This window comes from Magnolia sinica, chromosome 1 (genome assembly GCF_029962835.1).
Source record: "Magnolia sinica isolate HGM2019 chromosome 1, MsV1, whole genome shotgun sequence".
NCBI lineage: Eukaryota > Viridiplantae > Streptophyta > Magnoliopsida > Magnoliales > Magnoliaceae > Magnolia > Magnolia sinica.
The window spans coordinates 39,644,055-39,660,453 of record NC_080573.1 but is presented as its reverse complement, the minus strand read 5'-3'; the positions used below and the strand labels follow the sequence as shown (position 1 = coordinate 39,660,453).

The window sequence follows — 16,399 nt, the reverse complement described above, 5'->3', positions numbered from 1 at the left end:
GGCTCGTGATTTATTTCGTACAAACTGTCCATTTTTTAAACTGTCCATCTATTTCGTACAAACTGTTCATCTATCTCTCTTGGCTAATGATCGGCCTAGCTCAGCCACCCCATGAGGATGCTCAACTTCAATTTCTTCTGCCTCTGCTTGATTCCGATCCTAGTGATTAAATTCGTCTGCCTTCAATGACAAATAGGTAGTTTGGAAAAATAAATAAATAAATAAATAAACTAGAAAAAGAACAGCTTCTCATACCAAAAAATAAAACCTTTTATTATTAACCTTACTTATTCAAGCCGAAGCTTTTACAGTAATAGGTTATGCAAACATTTCTTATTTGGGGATAACATATTCAACAGTTTAATTACCTAGAACTGTGCCTTGAGTAAATCAATCACTTTGTTGTCCACTTGGAAGGCCTTTGCGAGAACATCATCAGAGATGGGCGGCTTCGAACCGAAGACAGCATCTGCTATGGTGATGACACCAGGGTTCTGGCTGCTCAGAGCGGCGATGACAACCGCATTGGTTTTGCCAGTGTTGAATTGGAAGTGAATGAGGCCTATTGGGAAGACGAACACATCTCCCTTATTTAGAATCTTTGTTATGAGGCGATTGTCAGGGTTGGAGGTGACGAACCCAACGTAGAGTGTGCCCTCTATGACAGTCAAGATCTCTGTACCCCGTGGATGCGTGTGAGGAGGATTGAGACCGTAAGGTGCATAGTCGATGCGGACAAGGGATATACCGAGAGTGTTGAGTCCGGGTATCTGATTCACATTGACTGCTGTAACATTGGAGCCAACCTTATTTGCAGTGTTGCCCGGCATGTCTAGTCCACTGAAGAAAAAATCATTGGCTTCCACCACCTTTGGGTCTTTGCACACGAACCCATTGACGAACACTGCAAAATAAATGTTAGCATAAGATGGAAGCAGAACCCTTGAGTTATCAATATTGAAAGAATTCTAAAGAGAAATGCCAATTGAGCTAACTAGTGTAGTCCCGGCCTTACATGAAAGATCCATGCCACTCATCAGGTGGGCTCTATAACATCATCTAGCTCAGTTCATATGGCGAGTGACATGATAACATCATCTGAGCTAGGAAGATGTTAATTGAGCATTTACATTTTACAAATTCGGCCCACCAGACGCATGAACTGGTCTGTTTCTGCGCCCAGGGAATCAACGAAGTTGGGCCCACCTGATGGGTGAGTTGGATCTCAAATGTGGTCATCTGTGATTTCAAATACACTGGTGGGTGCATCTCGCATGTATAAAATCAAGAGACGACATAGTGAGTGCATTACGAAATGTCAAAACCAAATGCAAAGAAGAGAATAGGAACCTGGTGGTTGTGGTTTTAGTATGGCAACACAGAAGTCCTGTAAGGGACTGGGGTCATAGGCATGTGTGAGAGAACAAGTGAATGCGAGAAGGGAAAGTACAAGGATGTGAGCAGCCATCCTCATTCTCATTAAACCCGAGGGAAAAAGAAAGCTAAAGAAGGAACTATTGGGATTCAAAGTTCTTTCGAGGGTGAGAAATAAGGACACAAGCCATGCATATATATAGTGGGAATTCATTGAGATGGTTTTCTTTCTTGCCCACACGCAATGTACAGCAAATGGTCATGTTTTAGTATCGATGCCAAAAAGAGAGGACCACAGAAGTCATTTTATGAATTAAGTCACTGTCATTTTCCAACTACCACAACTAATACCCATTTTCTATTCGACGCGGTTCCTTCTATATTTTTAATTAGCTTAGAGTAATCCTAGGACCATTTCTCCGAGGATAAGAGATCTGCAACCAACACGTGCTGACCTGGCCCAACTACCACAACTAATACCCATTTGCCTGTAAGTTTCTGTTCATTTATCAAGTGGGTCCCAGACCTGGCCCAAAAACCAGGCTTATAGCGTTAAGTGCATGAAACTTATACAGGGAATATAAACCATACCAGTCTTTTTCCTCTGTCCAGTTTTCTCAAGTAAATGTGGTGCACTTACGTAAAGACAGGCCTGATTTATTGCCTAGGGCATGTCCACGGAGCCACACATGGTGAGTGGCTTCAATCTGACACTTAGTGAATTCTTGTAGCATATTACACTTCACCGTTAATGCGCAGAATTTGATTGTGTCCTCAGGTTGTCCAAGTCGTGCATTCAACCCTCTGATTAATTTGGTGTGTCCCGCATTGATTCTCATCCATAAATTAAAATTAAGGACCATTACAATTTTGATATTAAATGATAACTTATATTTTTAGATCCATTCACAGGTAACTCCGGAGACCATTTGATTTAAATTAAATTGCTAAATAAATGTGGGATATTTGTGAATATGTTGCGCATCCTAAATAATTGGTGACTTATTCCATTGGGAATGTTACCCACAATGCCTTACACAATTCAACATGCCCTTAAATATTACATAGAAATTGACCAAATGGCCTTTGAAATTATATAGGAATTACATTGGTTATATATCTAACAAAAAATTAAGCTATCAAAATTATAGATAACAATTTAGACATATGATCGACTAAAAAATATGCTTATTTGATAATGTGATTATGGGGTTGATGGATAATTAATTTCATGCGTTAAATATTTTTTTTAGAAAAAAAAAATTAAAAAAAAAATCCAATTGTCTTTATGTCAACAAGTGCCCATGGATTTGAGGTTAGGATTGTCCAATCAATATGATTTCAGGATAGTGACTTAGTGAAACACTTGCAAGTTGAGTTATTGTATAGCCTAATTTGAGATACTCTCTATCATGCATTCAATTTCTGAGAGCCTAAGTTCCAAGATTCGTACTTTCTGTAGTATCAAATAACTTCCGTTTAGCCATTATACGAATCTTGGAGTGTTTTTATTTCTAGAGGACAAGTTTGGTACTTTAGCTGGTCATATATCAGCGACTTGAATCCACACCTTACAAGGAGCGGCTGCCCTAAAACCTTATAGAAATAAAAACAATCTTCGATGAGGACAAGTTCAAATTTCGATGTAACGTGCTGGAACTGAAGCCTTCTTATGCTACGTGAGTTTGTTAATGCAGTTGGCCCTGACGCCATGCAGTTGTCCCTGTCGCCCTCCGAAATATAATAATAATAATGAAGGGCTTGTAATTGCAGCCTCGTGGAACCGTTTGTATATCACGTCAATGTTTTCAACTCATAAGGTCCTGGCTTCACAAAATTATATATGCCGACCCTTTTTAATTATTTTAATTGCCAGTTCCACCCGCTTTATTATTGTCCATTAAGAAGATTCTCCTGCGGAAAATAGTGTTTGTACCTGTCTGACCGGGTCCTATTTTTACGTGTGAGTTATGCATGAGTATGCTAATGGTCATAAGACGTCGAGCGCATTGTAAGTAATTAGTAATGGTTCGACCGAGTTCGAGCAACTGAGCAAACAACTAGCATATGGTTAAGTTCTTATGGATGCTGACAAATGTCAAGAATTTAAAGAATGTAAGATCATGGGAAGAATCTAGAAGCAGAGCGAGGGAGGAAGCAGTTACAGTGAAGCATTTACAATAACAAAGAATCAGTATAAATAAAGGGTTAAGCAAGTTTAGAATGTTGTCTCACACCAACCCAAACAAACCTGAAAATCAATTATCTTCAATTATCTTTTAATTATCCTGTCAAATTTACATTTCGTAGTGTAAGAGCAATCTTTATCAAGTAAATCCTTTCTCTTAGCATAACTATTTACTTTCCGCATTTGCTACTTACATTCATTAGTTTAATTCATAGTGTAAGCACATTAGTTGATAATTGTAGCTGTCATTTAAGGACTTTTTAGTGGTTAATAGCAGTCTATCTTAACTTCTTCTTTTTTCTCCATTCTACTTCTCTTGCATTGGGAAAGTCCTTTTGTACAGAAGGTAATGTGGAACCCATCATCAAAGGACGAACCCCACCCACTGACTATCGTCTGATTCATTTACACTTTGAGTGAGTGGCTTAATAGGCGACTGATTTCCTCAAATCTCGGTCATACCCAGTGTCTACCTACTTTGGCGCTCAGTGTTATTATTGTTCGGTTTGAATTGGAACCGCAATCCCAATTCTGGCACGCCCACATACTCAGCACCTGTGCTAGAGAGATGATCGCAACAAACTTAACGAATAATTTTTTGGCACGCCCGACGAGACTCATATTATAAACTACCGGTTTAACTATTGCTAGAATGCAAAGAAGAAGTGATAGAATTGTTGGGAACGAACTACAATGCCAACCGCACTGCCTCCATGGGATGATGTGTAGGTTCAAGCACTGCTAAGCTAAATTAGTTTGAATTACAACCCGACCGAGAACCAAGCAAGGTCGTCTACGACTCGCCTTATTCTTCCAAACAAGGTATGTCCATATGAGCATCCAAATGATACAGGAGCATGGAAGAATTCAAGCTTAGTAGTTCCGTCAACAGGCTGAAAGTGCTAATCGTTACATGGCCAGTCAAACCGAGGCCATGCAATGACTGTTAGCCATTGTAATAGAACTGACACAACCAACGTAACAAAATAATGGTAGTTCGGTTGGTAATACTGTCAATTTTTCACCGATACAGTCATTGCAGCATAACTCACCACCTATTCCTCCTCCAAAAGTCAAAAATGTGCCACCTCCTGCCGAGGTTAAGCGACCTGAACAGGAGGGTATGAATTATGAGAATAAAAATCATGGACCGCCAGTAGGGCTCTACTCATTGCAAGGTCCTAGGTTTCAAGATAATTTTAATAGATTTGGTCCAGATCACCCGCCAACCATGGAACCTCCATGGATTGATCGCGACCAGATACTACAACTGGTGCAAGAAGTTGCAGGCCAAGTAATGGGCCGCAATGCTATTCCTACATATCATAAACCATACCTCAAGTGGGTACACTAGCAGCATTCGTTGCCAAGAAATTATTAACCAGATTTTGCCTTATTTTCAAGAGAACACAATTAATCAACTATAGAGCATGTCAGCCGATTTACCATGCAATGTGGCGAACTAGTCAATAATTATTATTATAAATTACAATTATTCAGTCACTCGTTGACCACTGTGGCCTTCACGTGGTATTCCAATTGGTTGCCAGACTCAATACGTAGCTGACAGGAATTGGAGGAAAGGTTTCATGCTCAAATTTTTCCAGAGAACAAGGACATAACTATGGCCAATCTCACATGATTCCGGTAGTTGCCCGGTGAGTCTTGCGAAAGTTACATTATGCATTTCAAGCGGGCAAAAAGCCACTGCAAGGTGGTCATGACTGGAGCTGAATTCGTGCAACTTTCACAAGATGGTTTAGAGTACAAACTCCGTAAAAAGTTTGTAAGCATCGAGTTTGCTAATTTATATGACCTCACCAAGAAGGTCTATTGATATGAAGAGTTGCTTCAAGAAGGGTCTAGGAAATCATAAAAAATTCGTCAATAGGAATGTATTACAATGATCCTAATTATGAGAATGTGATCACCAAAGTGGTAGCTAAGAAACCGTTAGTCTGCTCAGCACCGGTCAAAGCAGAGTCGATTGCCCCAGTAACTCAAAAGGCTTAGAAAATATATGCCTTTGATATTACTCGGGCCAAGGGAATTTTTGACTTTATGTTAGAGGTGAAATTTATCAAAGTTCATATTAATTATAAGGTACCTTCGGCTGAGGAGCTAAATAAGGTTAATTATTGTAAATGACATGGATCTTGTTCCCATTGCACTAACAAATGTATTATTTTCTGGAATCTCATTCAAGATCATATCGAACGTGGGTTATTCAAATTTCCAGAAAATGAAAAGGAATCCATGCTTATTGATATTGATCCCTTCCCAACCGGAATGAAGATAATCACTGTCACCGCCAACTTGAGGGATCGACCTTGACTGAAGAATGAACTCGGTGCAGGAAGTATGCATAAAGCGAGCGGTCGGTATGCTCCCAGACGGTGGTGGGCATCTTAGTACCAGGACATATGCGGTCAAAGGAATCATCAATTATGTAACTGTTGCGCCTACAAGATCCGTTGCAAAACCTAGAGACCGCATCGGGCCGAGAAATTACAATTCTGGTGGCAGTTTAGATTGTCAGCAATCGAGGCAGACTGCATTTGATCACTAATCGTATGGGCCTTCGAATAGGATGGTCAAATCTCCTGTTACGTGGGAAGGAGTATGGAAGTGACTTACACATCCAAAGTTCTTGGTGGTACCAGAGAATCTGACCATAACTCAATATCGTTGTTGGCAGAGAAATAGAGTCGCACTAAGAAGAAAAAGAAAAGGGGGTGAGATTCCTTCTCGACCAGAGCTCAAGTTACCACATTTGTTCTGGAGAGTTCCCTCGCTCGAGGAGCATGTAGTGGTAAACATGGTCGAAGCTATTGCTTTACCTATTATTCAGGAGAGCAAAGTGAAATTGCGGTAGGACCGCTATTATAGAAGTATGCAAAAATGTGCAAATGTCTTAGAGGGGGTGAGTAGGACTTTTCAAAATTATTTACTTATTATAACATACAATGCCTAACTTTAACCAAGATAAGTAAGGCAAAGTAACTCTATGGCTTCCAAGCCAATAGAGGGTCCAAATACATAGGCTACATGAAATTACGGTAATGACCGCTCCAGTAGAAGTAGGAATAGGTCAAAGTGTCCTAGAGGGGGGTGAATAGGACTTTATAAACTTTTACGACATTTCAAAATCCCTTTAACCAAATCTTGATATAATATGGAACTATCAAGATATCGTCAACTTAACTCTAATGGCTTCCAAGCCAAATAGAGGATCCAATCACAAGACTACTCAATGTTTCACCAATATATAAACTCAGTTTATGATGGATGAACAATGTGACTGTGTGTGGGATGTGATTCTTATCGGTTCTAAATAATCATGTTAATATGCTTTATGAGAACATTCAAAGAAAGCACAATAGAGCAATTTGCAAACAACAATCCTAAACACAGTCATTTATAGTGCTTCGGCTACGTGTCTACTCCACTCTCGGCGGACGCACTCAACCCATGAGTGTACCAGATTTCACTAACAGAGGTTTCAAATCAGGTTCACCTCAAACTGTTACAACCTACACAAGGTTGACTCCAAGACCTACACAAGGTACCTAAGACGTGTCTAAATAAGACACAAGTTTATGCTCTAACAAAAGCGAAGGTCAACATGAAGCTCCTAAGTTTTATGTCTTACACAAGAGCAAAGGATCCACACAAGGAACCTAGAGTTTATACCCTACATAAGAGCAAGGGTCAACACACAACACCCACACGTATTCTCCCGTCGGAGGCCTCCTATAAGGACTTGAAAGGGGTGAGAAGCACCTGTGACCCAAACCTACACAAGGAATGATCAACAGGGTCTCTGGACTTTAATGACTTACAGATAAGTAGGTGAGCCCCATTAAGCACCTTGATGAAGATTCTTCAACTCCCTTGATCCGCAACACTTGATGATGTTCCAATAAATGTGACAGGTTAGGTCAAGGTTATGTTGGAATCCCACTCTATTAAATATTTTCCTATTTTAGAGGAGTGATTCCAAGCATTCAAGCATTCAAGGTATCCCAACTCAATGATTTGTCATTAAGATAGTAGCTGGATGATCCTTGAATGGGGAAGTTCATTCATCAATCCACTCTATTGAATATCAATGATGAGGGTGGATAGAAGGATGAACTTCCATGAGAAAATGAGCTTAGGGTAGGTAGTATACAAAAACTCTCTCAAAGCTCTCTCTATTTTCTCACAATGCAATCAAGAGCAAGCTTCCTATATATAGGCAAAAAGTCCCAACGGTAATAAATATGTCAAGTCTAACTGAATTCAATCGCATCAGTCCTGACTCGATGTCATCGAACGTATACTTTCGATTCCATCGAGTCAGGGTTCGATGATGCGAGCTCAACTGAAGCACATACCCAGAACTTTTTGACTGAATATCGATGACATTGAACATGCATCGATGTTATCGAATTTCGAATTCCGATATCATCGCCAGTGGTTTCAATTCATCGATCTTTTTCAATGAATATTTTAAGAAAGCTTGCTGGACACTTTTTGACTCAATTCGATGATATCGATCCCATATCGATTTCATCGATTTTTGAATTACGATCATATCGAGACAATATCGATTCCTCGATCATTCACATAAGATTTTCCTTTTCAAGTTTGCTGGAATAGTCTTATCCTGATTCGATCGTATCGAGTCTATATCGATATCATCGTGATTTGAATTTTGATAATATCGATGTGGGTTTCGATTCCTTGAACATTTTGATGTTTTTATTTCAAAATCTCGCTGGACACAACTTGTCCCATTTTGATGTCATTGATACTGTGTCGATATTACCGAGATTTGAATTTCGATGATATCGATTGTCCTTCGATTCCTCGAGCAATTATCAAGAATATTTTCCAAGCCTTTGCTGGATAGAGCTCTGAGACTTTCGAAATCATCGACTGTCCTTTGATATCATCGATATTTGAAATTCGATGTCATCAAAGGTACTTTCGATTTATAGAATATTTTTTTCAAAATACTTTGTGGTTGCTGGACATAAAGAGGACTCAATTTGATGTTATCGATACCAATTCGATATCATCGAGACTGAATGTTCGATTGTATCAACCAAGAATCGATGATATCGAACTTACTTGAAAACTTAGAGAATTTTTCATTTTGAAACTAGGTTTTCAGACTTTCAACACCTATGTTGTTCTAAGTTTTTCTTAAGGCTTTTGTTTACCTAAGTGTTTTGAGATTTGGGATGTGAGGCTAAGTTTACCTGTGATGAGTTCTGAACACATCCGGTTGAAACAATGTCTTGAACAATCTTCATATGGGGCCCACTTAACTCATCGACTCAACACTCACGCTAATTGACAAACCAGGGCACTTTCAATCTCGCCCTTTGTCAATTACGTGACAAAACACCTAAAACACACCTAGAACAACATCCTAAATTGTGTGTACACGAACTTTACACAATTTTACAAAGATACTATGGAGTTCACACACAATCTTGATTCAGGCAGCTGCTCCCCCTATCACCTGCATCATCATGCTCAAAACCATATACTAAGCAGTGTTCTCATGGTGGGATTTGTTCTCCCCCTTTTTGTCAGTAATTGATAAAGGTTAGAATTTACCAAACTCAAGCATATTGACTAAAGTTGAAGATGAAAAGGCTGGGAGAATCAATATAGACCAATATATTTCATTTTATTACAGATAACAACATCTCTAAAATGCATAATCAATAAGAGACAGAGGAATCGCAGATGCATTTAAGAATAGAGCATGAAAACCATCCATGCATACTTTTACGGTCACATGAGGAACAGGAGTGAATCATTTAAGTTCAAAAATAGCAATCATTATCCATAATATTCATACCATTCATCCCATAAACGGGTAATATTAAGCTCAAGGAAAAGATTATCATCTATCATAAAAGCATTCAAAAAGAACTGCCCAAGCTTAGTAGGATATAAGCATCCAAAAAAATAAATCATCCAGCCCATCCATGGGCACACATTTCCCCAAAAAGAAATCCAAGTATCGAATCCATAAAAAAAAAAAAAAAAAAAAAACTATCCCAATACTTTCAACATCTTTGGTCCTTCCAAGGACCAGACAGACACATGAAACTGTCAGACCATACAAGTCAGTGGACCATCACATACACTCATAAGTGCTTAGGACAACCAAAAAGATATTTGTGCCCTAAGCATGAGTGAGGAACATGTGTATGTGATAGGGCAATCCGTAAAACTACGGCGCTGAGCCAGAAGGAGCAGTGTCATCACGACGACATGTCAATAAGTCGACGATCTGCTGGGCTGTATGCTATAATCCGGCCACCAACCTCTCCAAGCCTGAGAGTCATTCATCTTGTTTATCAAGTCTGTCCTCAATCCGCACCACTCCTTGTAAGGATGCGTCGACCCGATCCTGATGAAATTTGTATCGCTGAGTCTGTGCAGTATCAGGTGTAGTCGGAGCAGGTTGAGGCTCATGTGGTTCCTCTTCAGTCGGCACTGCTCCTACCCCCATTTATGCTTCTCCTTGTATCTCTTCCTCGAGTTGTCCTTCTGTAAACACGTGGAACTTAAGGTCCATCTTTCGGATGTTGACCTTATTGAAATGTTGCAGTGGACGCTCAGGATCATCTATCACAGGAAATCCCATTTCATTGCTCAACATGTGGATGATGTGAGGGAATGGAAGGTGCGTTGCCCGAGAGGTGTGAATAACAGAAGCCAACTGGTGTACTATGAGGGTAGGCAGACACAATTTGATACCAAAAGCGATGCTATACATAACACAGACCATGAAGCCAGTAAGATCGACTCAATTGGTTCCCCTTGGATACACATTTATTAAGAAGATCCCATGCTAAACCCGATATTTTGGTTCCATATATTTGGCTTTGAGTGCATTTCCTTGATACCAGGGAAAATCTCTCCCATGGCACAGAAATTTGGTTATTTTGGATTATATAGTAGGATCTTCCAAATTAAGATTAGACATGCCAATGGGAGAAAGTTTGAGACCAAGAATTGTGCGACAGACTCAGAAGTGATTTCAACATCCATCTCCCCAACTGTGACTATGATTGATGGAGGCTCAAGGATAGAGAAATGACAATACGGGAGGAAACGATAGGTCCTCTCATCGTGACATGGTCCTCCAAAATCCAAAATGGGTGACCAATCAACAGCAGACAGGAGGGATTCCAGATCAAAATGACAATACATTCCCTGTCTACTCGGCATTCATGCACAAGCCTCATCCCCAAGAATTTTTTCAGAATATTGGCATGTGGTGGAGGAATGACAGCGGTTGGAGGAGGAGCATGTGCAGCAGCAGTGGCCTCACTATGGGCCGACTGTCTAGCCGATGTTCCACGGCGACGAGTTGGCGACTCGGCAACTTTGGCTCTTTCCCGCGAGGCCAAAGACTTCTGCCGAGTAGGTCATGAGGGTTCTCCACTGATTGGAACTTTTCCCTTATCTTTAGACATGGATTGGGATTGGAATCACAGATTTTCGATGAAAAACAATACCAAACACCCAACTGGAATACAGAGTGATAAGAAGGGAAAACATGAAATAAACAACCCTAGAAAGACTTCAATCAAATGATGAATACCTTGAGTGAAGAGAGTGAAAAACACCTAGGGAACTCTGGATTTTGGATGAAAATAGCTCCTTCTTCGTTAATGGCGGTGGAGAGCCCTTGGGAAGAAGAAATCCCAAAAATTGAAGTGATAATAGAAAATTCCCACTCACCTGACTTTTATCGGGTGGGATTTGTCAATATCATCAATTTAGTTTTGATGATATCGAAACCCCTTTGTCGATCTCATTGAGGCAATGTTCGATTACAGATCTTTATGCACGACACTTCTAATTCTGAAGGATTGTCGATGATATTGATATACTATCGATATCATCGATTATTCATTCGATTCATCGACTATCTTATCGAAGGATATGATATTAATTTGAGTACTTCGATAATCTTTCATATATGCATGTTATAAAATATGATCATATCAGCTTGTATACATAGCAAAATTTGTATAAAATGTTGTGATTTCCAAAATTATAAACATTTCTAGTGTTTGTATTCAAAAAGGAATTTTCAAGGAATATTATCCACAGATATCTCATGATAATCACAAAAATACATCAATTCACACACATATGTCCAAGGCTTTAGATGTTGTAGCCTGGACTCATTATTTTGTGCTCCCACACTATTTAGCACAAGAATCATCCTTCCTGTTGCCTCTAATGACATAGCATTGATCATTAGTGTGGAGACCTTTCATGATTAATTTTCCTGACTGGTCCAAGATCTTGCACTCTTATGTGGAGAATGTTACCACATGCTTGTTGTCACATATTTGAGAGATGCTTAGAAAGTTGTGTGTCAGACCTTCTACACGAAAAGCATTCTCATTTTTGAGCATCTCTAATCCAACAATAGTTCCGCCCTGGTACCTTAGCGGTGCTTCCATCACCGAAGGTGACATACCCTTTATCAAGATTTGAATAGTTGGAGAGAAGAGTTTTGTCACCTGTGACATGTCTTGAGCACCCGCTATCCAAATACCACTTAGTATTATTGCCTGTCTTAGGACTTGAGTGAATTACTAGGCAATTTTTCTTTTCTTTCACTACCCATTTTGTGTCAAGTTTACCTGAAGGTGTTGTTTTTACTTTACTTTGAACTTGTTTAGGTATGTTGGGTAGCTGAATCACTTTTACTTGTTTCATTAATTCATTTGTTTTCTGATTCAGTTGAGCTACCTAACTTAGTTGCTTCTCCATATTCTTAGTCATTTTAGGTGGGGACAGAAGTGGCTTACCTCTTGCCATATACTTTGGTGAACTCTTGACAGTTTGTATCATTCTTCCAGTTGATCTATATTTTCTTATAAGGTCCAAACCGGAATTGGATTAAGTTCTCCCAGTAGCGAGGCATTTGAATTTATAATGACCAGAGTCGCCACATGAATGACAAATAAGAGTAGTCCTGGTGTTACTTCTTGATGTAGCACTCTTTCCTACCATTGGTGTTGCAGGAGTGAGGTTTGGTTTGAATTTTTCATATCTCAGTCCTCTCTTATCTTTTTGTGGTCTCCTCATCCCTAAGAGTCTTTCTAATTTTTTTCACTACTTTGAAAAGATTTTGTAACTCAGCTCAACAGATTGTTTGGATTTTTCTGCATCAAATATAAGTGTGTGATTTTCATTCTTAAGAAACGTGTTGTCATCTTTCAATGACTCAATCTGTTTGTTTAGTTTCACCGACTCAAATTTTAGAAATGAGTTGATTCCTTTAAGCCTATCATTATCAGAGTGGTAGTGTTGAAGATCATTAATTATGTGTGTATTGGTCTCTAAAGTTTTATCTAGATCCATTTGCAACAATTTATTCTTATTTTCATTAATGCCAAGTCTTTTAAGGATGTTGATGCTATATATGTAAAGTTGATTATAGGCATCCTGTAAATTATCCTTTTCTTTTTCTTCTTCTTCTTCTTCTTTCTCCTCATTTGATGGAAATATCCCTTCAACTCGCGATTCATCAATTTCCTTGCTTACCAATGGAATGTTTGTGGGTGTGGAGGCCATGAGTTTTTTCAAGGATTTTTTGTCTCCATCACTTTCTGAATCACTGAAGTCTGAGTTTGATTCTTCAGTATCATCCCAAGTGGCAGCCATAGCCTTTCCTTTGGTTTTTCTGTTAGGGCATTCAGTGGGCAGGTACCCAAATTTTCGGCACGTGTAACACATATGAAGATGAGCTACACAAGATACAGATTCCAAGAGGTTTTGGCACTACAAAATTTGACAATTATAGGAGTTAGATAGAATAGCATTTACAGAAGGGAATCTTGTTTATCTTGAAACAACTACTTGCGCTCAACATTATTGTGCATGCCAGTTGCTGGTATCTGTTTGATTTGAATAGTGATCTAGATGAACAGCTCATCTCCTCTTAGTGATTTGAGGAGTGGAAAGCATTCCTGTGGGCCATTAGAGGTATGGATGTGATCTACAAACAGTGCTACTTGCAGAGATCATCGTTCAATCTCTTCCCAATGAAGACAATCTCTTCTTTAATGGAAGATTTAATCACAGCCCACTTTTGCTCGAACCGGTTCTCCTAGTTGGTCCAGATTTGTCATTTGGTACTTCCTGGCCTATGAAATTGATGGCCTGGATGTATATGTTGGACGGTTTGCACAAAAAGCACTTCCGTATGATGCGGTTGTGTTTTAGGAAAAACGGGAGGACGCCGTCTCTTCCTTTCCTTTCTCGTCTCTCTTTCCTTCTAAGAAGGATCGAAATTCTCCCCATTGGAGATTGGACGGCTCAGATCAACGAAAGATCTGAAGTGGAGGATTTGCAATGAAAGGATTTCTCGTACGCACACCTTCTCCGGACGTTATAACAGCGTGCGGAATTTCCATTTTTTATTTGGTTGTACGACAAAGGTGGGGTCCACTATGATGGAATTTTGAGAAATCCTTTCCACTCATCAGTTTATTCAGGTCATGTTCACCCATGAGCCCAAATATAAAGTAGATACGAGCCTTAGATGAACTTATCTTAGAAATTCTCCTAACAGGTGCCAAAACAGCCTTGATCTTAATTAATAGTTCATGTTCAGTGATCGGGGCCCAATTTTGGAGAGAATGTATTATTAGGATAGGTAAACAATTAGAAAAAAAAATTGGTGGTTGACCAATGGTGGAAAAGGCCTAGATCTGAAATTTCACCTACTGCTCCAAAAGGAAAGAACTAGCTTCAACATTCAATGATGTAGGATCATAGATCGGGGTCTAAATTCTGTATAACTTCGTAGTCATATGAGACCGAAGTGTTATCTAAATTTGAGTTATGATGAATGGCAGGAATTGGTTAAATCGGAAGATCCAAATTTATAAGGAGTTGGTAACCCTCCAAAGGATAACTTGGCACCTGAGGAAAAGCCTACCAAAGTGGGGTCTTCATATTTTACACTTGGTCCATATGATGGGCAATCGAAGTTGTTCATATGAAGGAAAATATCTTACTATGACTACACACAAGGTTTCTTCACTTAATGGACATCAAAATCAACGGTTAAGGTGCTTATTTGTCAATTGGGTCACTTTTACAATGATCTAAGGGCTAAAATTTGACTTGTATGGTTAATTTATGATATATAGGTATGGTATAAAATTTCACATCAAACGGATCGTTAGAACCATATGATCTAGAATTCAAGGGTCTAGGTTAATAGCATTTTCGTAATTATTTCTGATATTCAAGTTTTGGAAAATCTAATGGTTCTACATTGTTACAGGCACATTTCTAACTAATTCTTACAAGGGAACTTATATCTAAATATTTATAAATAAAAAATTATTCACAATTAAGGGGATGTACATATATCAACTAACATAACGGATGGTCAGATGACATGTTAAAAATAGAAAACTTGATGGTTAGTACTTTGATCATGTATGTACATGGAAGTATGGTCAGTTTTATAAATAGATGATCACAAGTGAGTTTTTGGAGAGATCAATAGGTAGGACATGTATACCATTAGATTCAAGTGACTTGTTCACATGTGTAAGTTTCTTAGATTGTAGTTTTGATGGTGGGTGGTGAACAAGATGAACGGATCAGAATCTTAATCTAATACGTGCACAAATGGATGTAGAGATCAAGTAGGTAGTTTACTATGATCTGGTGGTCCAAAATCAAAGTGGACGGTCAGATGTCTCTATCTAGCAGTGAATATTTAACTGAGAGGTTGGTTATTATGTACAAGTGAGGATACTCAGATATATGATGGCCTGTCTTAAAATCATCAGTTGGATGGCTTGATCTATGGATGAAGATCATTCTCAACGATCAGATTTATGTTAGAGATTAGATGTAAGGTCAAGATAGCTAAATTGGTATCGTACAAATGTACACACTAAGTTAAATTTCATGGTAACACTCAAGAACTTTCAATACTTGGGTATCGAAAAGTTCGGGGCATTACACGTAATACATAGGAAGTTGCTTGCCTCCGACCTCTCGTGTCAAGGCCAACCTAACCGTTACGGCTGAGACAGCCAAGTAGAGCAGCAGTGGGTCTCCCTATTCGGGCTTGGATAGCAGCGAGGATAACCCTGGTTACTGCTTGAGCTATTGAAAGGCATGTTCGTAATCGTCATCCCATGTCGGCTTCGTCTGGCCTTTCATTTGTCGGAAGAATGGTAGACACTTGTCTATAGCTCTAGAGACAAATCTATTGAGGGACACAATTCTTCTTGTGAGAGTTTTGGACGAGCTCTTGTTCAACAGTGCCTGGATCTTGTCTGGATTTGCTTTAATTCCCTTATTATTCACTAAAAAGATGAGGAACTTTCTCAAGCTTACCTCGAAGGTGCACTTGTTCGAGTTCAGCTTCATCTAGTATTTCCTCAGGATGACGAACATTTCTTCGAGGTCAACCATGTGGTTTGTCACTCTGGTCTCTTACCAGCATGTCGCCAACGTAGACTTCTATAGAATGCCCGATTTCTTTAGCAAACATCTTGTTGACAAGGCGTTGATACATTGCTCTGGCATTTTTTAATCCGAAAGGCATAACCTTGTAGCAGTAGAGTCCTTTGTAGGTGATGAAGGTCACATTTTACTTGTCATGTTCATGCATTACAATCTGGTTATAACCCGAGTAGGTGTCCATTAAGTTAAGGAGCTCGTGCCTGGCTATGTTGTTGACTAGCAGGTCGTTCCTCGGTAGAGGAAAACTATCTTTAAGGCACACTTTATTCAAGTTTTTGTAGTCAACACATATCCACCATTTTT

At 39.2% G+C, this 16,399-nt stretch overlaps 1 protein-coding gene across 1 annotated transcript; it reads right to left on the bottom strand.

Annotated features, from left to right (window-relative positions):
- Positions 1-264: 264 nt before the first annotated feature.
- LOC131246463 (putative germin-like protein 2-1) lies at positions 265-1,553 on the bottom strand. The gene is made up of 2 exons (XM_058246628.1): positions 1,351-1,553; positions 265-904 (listed from the first exon to the last, which is right to left on the bottom strand). The coding sequence occupies exons 1-2, from the start codon at positions 1,478-1,480 to the stop codon at positions 369-371; spliced, it is 666 nt and encodes a 221-aa protein (XP_058102611.1). The 5' UTR covers positions 1,481-1,553; the 3' UTR covers positions 265-368.
- Positions 1,554-16,399: the final 14,846 nt, after the last annotated feature.